Source organism: Stegodyphus dumicola, chromosome X1 (genome assembly GCF_044657685.1).
Source record: "Stegodyphus dumicola isolate Sdum_Otavi_A_Nest chromosome X1, ASM4465768v1".
NCBI lineage: Eukaryota > Metazoa > Arthropoda > Arachnida > Araneae > Eresidae > Stegodyphus > Stegodyphus dumicola.
Genome location: NC_140780.1, coordinates 104,341,147 through 104,353,613, shown reverse-complemented (window position 1 = coordinate 104,353,613; position 12,467 = coordinate 104,341,147). Strand labels below are relative to the sequence as shown.

General features: G+C 32.2%; 1 protein-coding gene across 3 annotated transcripts in view; it reads right to left on the bottom strand.

Annotated features, from left to right (window-relative positions):
- Positions 1-12,467, bottom strand: part of htt (huntingtin) — a 595,026-nt gene that overhangs the window by 210,016 nt on the left and 372,543 nt on the right. For all 3 annotated transcript variants that reach the window (XM_085807902.1, XM_085807903.1, XM_085807904.1), the window contains exon 31: positions 7,724-7,866. In XM_085807902.1, coding sequence (XP_085664028.1) covers positions 7,724-7,866 — 143 coding nt within the window. The remainder of the gene's footprint in view (positions 1-7,723; positions 7,867-12,467) is intronic.

Here is a 12,467-nt window from a genome sequence, read left to right as displayed (position 1 = left end):
CAGTCCGATCCTGGCTGATATCTACATGCATTATTATGAATCAAAATTGTTTGAATTATTATGAATCAAATTGTTTGAATTATTATGAATCAAAATTGTTTGAAACTTTAAACTTTCCGGTATGGTTCCGCTACGTAGACGATACCTTTACCCTGTTTGAAGGTAATAAAGATGATTTAAATAGTTCTTTCAATAATGAATTCTATTGATCCTGCTATTCAGTTCACTTTTGAACTTGAGACTTGCAATTCTCTTCCGTTTCTCGACATTCTGGTCACACGTAACACATCCAACTTCAGTACTACAGTTTACCGTAAACCTTCATCGGTTTGCCTTCCACCACACTTTAAATCATGTCATCTGACTAAACAAAAGTTAGCTTCATTTTATTCCTATGTTTTCCGTGCTCGTCAGGTTTGCTCCTCCAAACTAGCCCTTGATGAAGAACTATATTATTTAAAAGCAATAGCTATTGACAGGGGCTTTTCACCCAACATTATTAATCAAGCAATTAAAAAATTCTCATCTCAACACACCAAAAGGCACACTCTTGTTTTAGGAGATTATAAAAATTCTTTTGTCATTCCCTTCTTTCCATCAATTAGCTATAAAGTTGCACATATTTTGCAGAAATTTAACTTTCGGGTTGTTTATTCTCCCATCAATAAAATTCCGAATTCCATACTCAAGGACCCCGTTCCGGATATGAATTCCTGGGGTAGTTATAGGATTCCTTGCCAGTGTGGTTTAATTTACATTGGCCAAACTAGGAGAGCCTTAAAATTTCGTGTCAAGGAACATGAGGCATATGTTAGAAAAAAAGAAACGCAGAAGTCTTCCGTTGCTCAACATTGTTGGTCCGAAAATCACACTTTCAATTTTCTGCTGCCAAAATTATTCAAAAAATATCTTCCATTGGAGAACTGGATTTTCTAGAGTCATTTCACATTCATAAAAATCTTTCTGTTCTAGTTAACAATCCTAATACCAATCCAAATTTGCCTTCGGCCTTTAAAGAAATTATGTTTTAGTTCTGGTTTCACCAACAGATGGCGCCACTTGCTTATTCTTGTCCAGGCTTACTACCTACATCTAAATTTTCTTTATATCTTTTAATTTTCTCTTATTGAACATCAGTCTTCAGATTTGGCATCTATCAAAGTAGTACAAATTGTATCAAACAGTTCAACTAAATCTGTAGCAGCTCAATATTAAGAAGAAAATTTAATGTTAATTTTCTCACATTTTAAATCTGTTTCATTTAAAGATGCTATTAACAAATAATAACATTTTGTGAACATTGCTGCAACAGGTGTTCTTTGAATAAAATTTTCCATTTTAATCAAATCTTAAATCAATAATTTAATATTAACAGATTCACTGACCTTTAAGTATCACATCCATACGTCACATTAATGTTGAGAATGGATAGACTTCTAATCTGCTTTCTCCTTTATAAATTCTTTTCGTTAAACAGCAATATTTATTTAATTACATAATTGATTGCAAGTCATGACACATAAAATCTACAAGGAAAAAAAATCTTTACAACAGTTGCCTATATACAGATATATTTCCAATACAGTTGCAGTTACAGTTTATGTCACACTTGGTATTTAGATATGACATAAAAGTTCTTAAATGTGAAATTTTCTGTTCTTTTCCTAGAACAAGAAAGCAGTCATCACCATCACCAATGTGTTTGCACAAAATATAGATCGGTGGAAATAGTAATGGAAATCCTAATAAGACAGTTGAGGATTAATTGCTGCTCAAAAATATAATTATTTTCATTAGAAAAATTAATTCACTAATGGATAGTTCTTTTTTCTGAAAGCAAATTAATGGCAATCACTTTATCATCATTTGGCAATTGACAAATAAGAAAATCCATTTATGTTACCTCTTCAAATCAAGACATGTCTTGATTACAACATTTTGAGACACATTGTTAGCACAATTTGCAATAAAAGATTACTATCTCAACATGCTTATATACATTCTGGCTGCTGTCCTGTTAAGGGCCATTAACTCTGTAATCTGTCTGATCTAATGTAGAAAGATGGCAAGGAAACGACAAATTCAGTGGAATGAAAAACCCAGTTTTTCAACAAAACTGATACATGGTTTCCTAGTTTGAAAATCTTGGCTTAACATGCAGTAGAGTCGGATGACACATGGAAATGAATTATGAAAGAGAAAATCCATCATTATCACACTAAATTTAATAAACAGCATGCATGATAAACTAAGCAAGATTCAGTTGTAAGATGATAATATTGCTTTATAATGCAAGTAAAAGCTATAACTAAAGAATTTTGTGATCGAGATAATGAATGCTACACAAAGGAAAAATTAAAAGAAATTAACTTTTGGAAATAAGTATTGTGTTGAATAATATGAAATGGATGGCTGCATGTAAAATTTTATATTTTATAATTAAATTTAAGATATTGAAATAAATGAATTTGTAGATAAAATGTAGTGCATTTATGCACATAAAAACAAGAAAACAATGAAAGTATTTTAAATGGGAGTTTTAAAAAAATTAATCATAAGTTTTCTTGGCAACTTTTAATTTTTATAATTTTCTTCTGCATATTTAATTGTAATTCAGAAAAACTGCATAAATATATTTTATAATTTCTTTAAAATATAACAGAAAATTATAATTACGATTAGTAGTTTCATTATTGCCATTATTTTAATATTTTGCCTCCTTTTTGTACTCTGATTTCATTTCCAAAATGGTACTCAAGCACAAATTGGCCACATGAGATAAATATTCAATATATAAAGCTTGAGTTATTTTATAAGCTCCATATAATTATCTAAAATTATTGTCAGAGATTCTTTTACATTGAAAACTATTATACAAATAAAATAAATATGAAATTAAATCAAAATGCTACTAATTTTAATGCTAAATTTTATCACACGCAAAATATGTATGCTTAAAATTATAGTCTGTATTATATTGCGTTAATAAAATATTTGGCATGTTTAGGGTCCATGATTAAAAAAGTTTAAAAATTGTTGATATAGGTGATTATTGCAATCTACTTGCCAATAAGAACATCCCATTTTGTGTGAAGCTGGCTGAAAAATTATAGGTATAGGTAGGGATTATAGGTGTGGAGAGAGGAAATAAAAAAGCGTTCTGATTCTTACTACAGTTAGAATGTTGAATTACTTTTTCCATCATTGTTAGCTTTATGCTTATATTATGAAATGGTATCTGAATTGAGTAACTGATGTCATCTGTCTCAACTGAAATTCGGTGTAGGTTTTTTTAAAAAATGATGAAATTAAATATGATATAATGTAATTAAATTTGAAGCAAAGTATAAGTGAATAAATAAAAGTAACGCTTTTTATGCTTCTGAATAATTTGGCAATGAATTTAATCTTAAATCATACTTAATTAAATTAGACATACTAATTTTTATTAAAAAAAAGGAAGTAGATTATAAACTAATATGAAAGAATAAAAATACTAATTCAGAAGTCAAACAACAAAAATCAGCGTTATATTTACAAAATTTTCACAGGACTAGTTTCGATGGTTTTACCGAACCACCATCCTCAGCTGCAAAACCACAAATGAACAAGATAGGAAATAATGATTAGATAAGATAAGAAAGCCTGGACAAGAATAAGCACGTGGCGCCATCTGTTGGTGAAACCAGAACTAAAACATAATTTCTTTAAAGGCCGAAGGCAAATTTGGATTGGTATTAGGATCGTTAACTAGAACAGAAAGATTTTTATGAATGTGAAATGCCTCTAGAAAATCCAGTTCTCCAATGCAAGATGTTTTTTGAATAATTTTGGCAGCAGAAAAATTGAAAGTGTGATTTTCGGACCAACAATGTTGAGCAACGGAAGACTTCTGCGTTTCCTTTTTTCTAACATATGCCTCATGTTCCTTGACGCGAAATTTTAAGGCTCTCCTAGTTTGGCCAATGTAAATTAAACCACACTGGCAAGGAATCCTATAAATACCCCAGGAATTCATATCCAGAATGGGGTCCTTGAGTATGGAATTCGAAATTTTATTGATGGGAGAATAAATAACCCAAAAGTTAAATTTCTGCAAAATATGTGCAACTTTATAGCTAATTGATGGAAAGAAGGGAATGACAAAAGAATTTTTATAATCTCCTAAAACAAGAGTGTGCCTTTTGGTGTGTTGAGATGAGAATTTTTTAATTGCTTGATTAATAATGTTGGGTGAAAAGCCCCTGTCAATAGCTATTGCTTTTAAATAATATAGTTCTTCATCAAGGGCTAGTTTGGAGGAGCAAACCTGACGAGCACGGAAAACATAGGAATAAAATGAAGCTAACTTTTGTTTAGTCAGATGACATGATTTAAAGTGTGGTGGAAGGCAAACCGATGATGGTTTACGGTAAACCGTAGTACTGAAGTTGGATGTCTTACGTGTGACCAGAATGTCGAGAAACGGAAGAGAATTGCAAGTCTCAAGTTCAAAAGTGAACTGAATAGCAGGATCAATAGAATTCATTGTTGAAAGAAATTTATTTAAACCATCTTTATTCCCTTTAAACAGGGTAAATGTATCGTCTACGTAGCGGAACCCTGTCGGGAAGTTTAAAGTTTCAAACAATTTTGATTCATAATAATGCATGTAGATATCAGCCAGGATGGGACTGAGGGGGCTTCCCATGGCTAATCCATCAGTTTGCTTGTAATATTTATTTTGGAAAACAAAATGTGTTTGTTTCAAACAGAGTTGAGGGAGAGAAATTAGCTCATCAATTTCGATGCAAGAGAAATGAAATTCACGAAGTCTGGTTTTTACACATCATAATGCACCCTCCACTGGGACATTGGTGAATAATGATTTTACATCAAAAGAAACCATGAGTAAATTTCTAGGAGAAATGTTTTTAACCTTTTTTACAAACTCTATTGAATTTTTTTATGGTGTAAATGTTATTGTCTAATAGAGTGTAAAATCTAGAAACTAAATATTTAGCTAATGGATATGAGGCAGTACCTAAATTTGATACAATAGGGTGGAAAGGAATACCACTTTTATGAATTTTGGGAAGAGCATATAATCTGGCACAATTCGAAACAGATGGGATAAGCGAATGTTTTAAGTTGCTTGGAATGATTTGCGAAGATTTGATCGCAGTTTTTATTTTTGACAAGTCTGAAGATGAAGGATCTTTAGGGATCGGATTATATGGTCCTTCGTTTAAGAGTTTAGTGACACCATCGATGTAAGTGTTCTTATCCATGGCGACTATCTGGCCACCTTTGTCGGCCTTTGAAATGATAATATCCGGGCTAGAATGAATTTCGCGCATTGTAGCCCTTTCTCTCGCAGTTAGATTTGGTTTCGAAGGTTTATTATTGAATTTTACATTATGAGCGATAAGATGCCTAATCACTTCTTTCTGTGAATCTGAAACTTTACTGAACTTGAAAGTTTTTTCGATAGGAGCCAAAATCTTTGGAATCGAGGGTTTACAGGTTTGTGAGAAGTTAAAATTATATTTTAGAATTCTCTCTTGTTCTTCTGAAAGACTAACATTAGAAATATTAACTATTGGTTTGATGTTTACAATGGGAAGATTTTTTGAACTACTTGAACTGGAAGAATGTAAAAGAAATTTTTCGAATTTAACTGCAAGGATGTTTTTATGATGTTTAACTGCATTCTCCGCTGCAGACCAAGACTTTTGTTCAAGGGCAGTGAATTTTGAATATGATTTAGCGAGTTCCAGATGAAGCTTATAGAGTTCATGTTCAATTTTGGAGAATTGTTGACGTGTATCCCTTATGACGGACCGAAGTAAGGCAAGCTTGCAATTTAACAGAATTCTTGAAACGCGACTCGAAAGTTTTTTATTAGATTTGATTTGAATAAAATTGGGGATCAATTTTTTACATTTACATTTAAGTAAAAAGTCAAGATGATTTAGGAATTTTTGCCGTTTCAGGCGTAATTTAGTGAAACGATTAACGGATGAGGGCAGGATAAACAATGCAGAAAATCAAACTAAATTAACAAACAATGCAGAAAATCAAACTAAATTAACTAAGCAATATTAAAGCACACACAAAACAGCAGAAAAATCCCTCACTGAAATGAATAGAAAGCAAAACGTTTGTAACTAGGAGAGCCTTAAAATTTCGCGTCATAGAGGCATATGTCAGAAAAATGAAACACAGAAGTCTTCCGTTGCTCAACATTGTTGGTCCGAAAATCACACTTTCAATTTTTATGCTGCCAAAATTATTCAAAAAACATCTTCCATTGGAGAACTGGATTTTCTAGAGGCATTTCACATTCATAAAAATCTTTCTCTTCTAGTTAACGATCCTAATTCCAATCCAAATTTGCCTTCGGCCTTTAAAGAAATTATGTTTTAGTTCTGGTTTCATCAACAGATGGCGCCACTAGCTTATTTTCTGTCCAGGTTTTCTTATCTCATTCATTTGCGTTTTTGCAGCTGAGGATGGTGGTTCGGTAAAAACATCGAAAGTAGTCCTGTGAAAATTTTAAAATATAACGCTGATTTTTGTTGATTGACTTCTGAATTAGTCACTTTTCTAATATTGGCATTTTGACACAAAACAGGACTTTTCTGAAATGAAATGCCTTTTTTTTTTTCTTTTCATATTTCGATTCTACGACTCAAATTATGCCAAACTGCGAAGTTTTATAAAATCGCACAAGTAGTTTTTAAAAGATTTGCTTTCAAAAGTTTAGCTCCTCAAAGTTAATTAAATTTGATATATATTTATTAATATCGCTTTTGTAATTAAATTTACTTGATTCCTTCTTCCAGAATTCGAAATTTAGGTTCATTCCAAATAAAAATCGCCTATTTTTTATGAATTATTTTAAAAATTTGTATTTTAAAATAATTTTTATAAATTTTTCGAAAAAATTTTGAATTATAACATATAAAATTTTTACCGTCATCGTAAAGTAGATGTATTTCTAAGCATACCTGCAAAAAATAAAGTTCTTATATCCAAAATTTCCTAAAATATAGGCTAATTTACATATTGGCGCGCTTTGAAATTTGGCATATTTGTTGTAAGCGATAACAGCACTAAATGTGGTTTAGGTACTTTGTTAAGATTATTTACAATTATTACGATGACGTTTTTTTAAGCTTGCTTACAATGAAAAAAAGGAAAGGAAAATAAGTTGCTATAAAGTAAGACGTTCGCCAAGTTAATTATCGATTCTTGGCGCAGATTGAAAAATGTGCGCCAAGATAAATATTTAAATTTTTCCATAAAATTCTCACCAAAAATTACAAAATCTAATATCTAGGCATAATTTGAGTCGCATAATTGAAGTATGGAAAAAAAAATTGGCATGCTAGTTCAGAAGTCCGATTTTGTGTCAAAATACCTATATTAGAACAATGCTATATATAAATCTAATATATATCCTAAGTCGCGCTTTCGAGACATGAAAACGCAATTTGAATTTCGTCGATCGGCCCAGTAGAACGGGAGATACAGAACTGTCCCATTTTTTTTCGCAGTGTACATATATATATATACACACACACACACACACATATATATATATATATATTTCAAATCTCCGTTCACCTGAATGAAACTTTGTCAATTAACAATTTCTTCAGCAATAAAATTTATTTTCTTACTGTGAAAAACACTATAGCGCTGTATATTTAAACAGTAAATATAAATGAATGTTTACCTGATTGGAACATATATGTAAGGTAAAGAAGCAAATGAGCAGCTTGTTGGCACAAAAAAGTATCTTCTGTGATCTTAAGAGCAGGAGCAAATGTCTGATTACACAATGATTCCACTAAAACACCAACTACTTGAAACAGAAATCTGCAAATGCAAGTGGAAAAGTTTTACAAAGACCATTGGACTATTCTTCTGCAACAATTTTGGAGGAAACTATAAATTAAGCAATGCTAAATGATTATATGACATATGATTAATTATTATTTATATGGCAGGATTAAAATTATAATAATTAATCATTTATTAATTAATTAATCATTTAAATGGAAGGCAGAAATGCTCATATAAAATTCCAAATACTATTTTTTTCCTTCCTTATTTACTTGCCTTTTCACTCTGCCTCCACTGTAATATTTTCTGCCTCTGAAGAAGAGGGACCTATGACTAATGCCTTGAAACAAAATTTTATGCAAAGCCTGTGAAATTTGATATTGTTTTTTCCCCAATTAGATTTACTAAAAACATCATATTACATGCGTAAAAAACTTATTTTACACCAAGAAACAGATATCTGATCATATTCACAAGAATGTTTTGGACTTCACCATGACAAACAAATTTCAGCAGTTATCTCAGTTCTTATATATGAATAAATACAAATTAAAAAGAAATTCAAAATGCTGTGATTCTTGATTTTATTTTGAATGGTTTGTTCCCAGCTGAATATGGGATGGACTTAAATATTTTATTTTTATTTTTACTCTATTATGTACATTTATATATTGGGCAATTTAAAAGGTCTCCGCGGTTTTTTGGTACATTTTTGAACAAAAAGTTTCTTTATTGAAAGTCAATTTTAATCAAGTATATAATGACCATTGTTATCTAGGACCTTTTGCCATTTTTCGGGTAGTTTCATAATTCCATCGGTATAGAACTTCTGCGGTTTATCGTCGAAAAACGTGGCCAAGTCATTTTCAGCAGCGCTTCGGTCGGCCTATATTTTTACCATCAAGACAGTTTTGCAGAGACCGAAACAAATGGTAATCAGACGGCGCAAGGTCCGGGCTATACGGTGGATGAATCAAAACTTCCCAACCAAGTTCCATCAATTTGTTCTGAATCATAAAAGATGTGTGTGGCCGCGCATTGTCATGATGGAACACAACTCCCTTTCTGTTGGCCAATTCTGGCCGCTCTTTCTGGTTTGTTTCGTTCAAACGGCCGAATTCAGAGCTTAAATTGCGCCAGAGCCGGTACTACTCAGTTTTTGAGATAAATCATAATTTTAGCCAGACAGCACCGGGCTCCGGCAATTCTTTCATATAAGTTTCAGCAACAACTTTTATTTTAATAATAAATATGTTTTAAAATCGATTCTAACTTCTGAATGCAGACCTGTTTTTCCCTCGGACTAAATCTTGGAGAGAAGTTGAGACATTTAACCACTTGCGCTAAAAAGACGTGCCACGCACGTCGGGATGCTTTTGTTTCAAACCGCGAGCGACGTGAACACCACGTCGATAGGCATTTATCGCAAAAATGAAAACAACGTGATGCACACGTCGTCTAACAACGAGATTGTTTGTTTCTCGAGATACAGCTCTGGATTGCACTCGCAGACGCGGAGCGGCGTAAATGAGACACTTTACCGCTTGTTATATTGTAGCGCACGGCACCGCAACCGTGAAGTTTAGTCGTAGCGCAAGTGGTTAAGGAAAGGCCCCACCCACGTGTCAAGGGTTTATTCTCCAGGAGAGCCAGTTTCCCTTAGAAAGTACTCCATGAAAGTATCCCTCCATTTAGGCAGATAGCTTTAGTGTGCTTTGCCGTAATCTCAATAACCAAACCAAAACCTATTCTCCAGGAAGTGCAAAGAATTTATGACAGCGGGTTAATATTTCGCTCCTAGAAGTTACTAAGAGTGACCACCCTGGTCCTGCACGTATCACGCTAATGACCCCAGAGCTCCTGTAGACTTTTTGAACGATGGAATCAAACGAAGAGAACCACTACTGTCACTTGTACAGAGGAGCCCTATGTTTATTGTTACGGTGTCATCAGATTGTATTTCAGTGAAAATTTCAGTTCTACGGTTAGAATTATATCGGCCGGGCATCGCGATCAGAAAATCTTGGACACTTCCCTCTTTATTTTCCCGTTAAAATTTCCTTCTATATCCTCCTACTGTTTCCAGAATTCTCACTATTCTCCTTTGTGAAGCTTTAATCGTTTTACCTCTTTCCATTAGAGCTAAAGAAGAAATGGTTTTAGTATCTATCATCCCTTGAAATAGTACATTATATGTATAATCAGGGGTTAAATTTAGATGAAGATCGGCTGAGCTATTTATTTATTACCTTCTTAGTGGAACTGGGATTCCAGCCAGAGCATCAAATAAGATGACCGATAATTATTTTTTTTATCTAAGTAATTTGATAATTTATTAATTTTCTATTTATCTCTTTACATTTTTTAAAATTTTGATTTAATTAGTTATTTATTTTTTCCTTCGTTTCTGACAGTCTTCAATAGAGCTTCAGTACTTGAAATTTTAGAAATTAAGCACTAGGTGAATTGATGGTTTCGCCAGGTTCCAGCAGCTCAGAACGGACAATTTCGAATTCTTTGACATCGAAATTTTCGGAACGAAATCGAACAAACCACTCCTGGGTACTTTGCTCATCACAGCATTCTCACCGTACACTTCACACATTTTTCTACATGTTACCTTTTTCATAATAAAAAAAGCATCACACAGCATATTTCTTCAGATATTTCCCTCATTTTAAAATCAATATAACTTTTTACACGAGCAACGAATTAGAAAACTACCTTCAGAAACAATGGAAGTTAAATGTCAACTTTTAAGCCATGGAGGTAAAAATGAAAGGATGGGCAAACCCCATACTACGAGTGAAGCACCGCTCTCAGGCTTTGGTCTCCAGATAGGGTGTTTTTTGTTTACATCCAGAAGCTCCCTTGATAGTATTTCGACACACAACAGTTCCATACAAATCGAAAACGGGACATTTCCGCATAAAAGAAACAATCATTGTGATGGATTGCGATCTGATGACAATGAGATTAATTTTTAAATGTGAAATGGATAGTTATTATTTATTATAGAAGATAATTATTAAACTGGGTAAAATCGCTAAAAGAGGTATTCTGATCTCTGCCAAAATATTGAAGATTTGAATTTGATAAAGAATGCATCCTAAAACGTGTTTTAAGTCAAAAGTTTGAAACATGATGGCTAAATGTAAATATAAAATTATGCATGTTAAAATATTTGTAATTAGGCACATAGGTCAGGTTAAGTTTTTATTAAATAGAGTAAAGGCCCGTCCACACGCGTACGCTCGCGACGTAGTTGACGCAACTTTTTTGACGCCAGAGTAAATCTGCGTGACACAGAAGACGTAAAACTGAGTTCGCTCTTGTTCAGCTTTTTCGCCCGCGACGCGCGCGTATAGCCAATAGTCAACTGAGTTTTTATCACGTGTCATAATCAGAAAACCTTCTTGCTTACCCATTTCAATATGGCATAAGAGCCATACAGAGATGAGTTTTTGCTTAGAAATATCATAACTGTATACAGCAATAAAATAATCAGCATTGCTCACGCCATCTTCAGATTTCTCAAACCGTATATATTGGTATAAATTTAAAATTCTCATTACAGGGGAATACTGTATATTTATAAAGTAATGATCCGACCAGTATATCCATATGCTTCATTTATTTATAACACCGTAAGTAATAGGAACCTAAATAAATTACAGTTTCTACGAAATCAAAGTTTCTGCCTTACACAATTCTCCTTAATTATTATAAATATTGGCTAGATCATGTGTAATAAAAAGCTCTATAAATATCCCAATATTAAATACACCAAAAACTAACTTCAATATAACAACTTCTAAAATAAAGAAGTTGACTGTGAAAGAGTATTCAATAAAATACAATTATGAAATTTTGGAGGAAAGTTACAACTTGTGTCATACAGCAATCGTTTATTGAAGTTTAATTAAATTACCTTTGCAGCAACTTCTACTTGTTACATTATTTTTCACAAACACTGCTATCACAGATAACTGAGTGGTCAGTGCACTGCTTTGCAAATGGAAAGGTGGCGAGTTCGAACCTCACCCGTAGACAGTATATAATTCAGTTAGCTTTTCTCATTTTGAAACGTGTTTCTTATATTTAATCATAAATCACTATATTCTTATTTTACCTATTATTGATTTCATTTCTTATTTTATTCATTATTATTGTTGTTTTTAATTTAGTTTAAAAATGTGCATTGCAAGTAGAAATTTTTATGTAATAATATATCTGCTTCTCTTTATCATATATCATCTATAAATTCTCTCTTTATTTTTACTTTATTGCATATTTTATCATGCACATAATTTCTCATAAACTGTCCAAAGTTTGATCCTCATTCTAAATTCAAAAATAAATAAAAAGAAAAACAAAAGACCAAGGGAGGGGGAGTTAAAAAAATATGACGTTGGTTTTATTATATGGTGGATGGTGTATATAAAGAGAATTAAGTAATTTAATTCTCTTTATATACTTTATTCCAAACCAATTTTATAAATCCTAATTTTCATACAATATAGAATCTGCAAATCTGTCAAACTGGTCTATACTCATCCTGAAATAATTAAAAAACAAGTAATATATATATATATATATATATAAAATCAATTCCTACTTAGGTCCACAAAGAA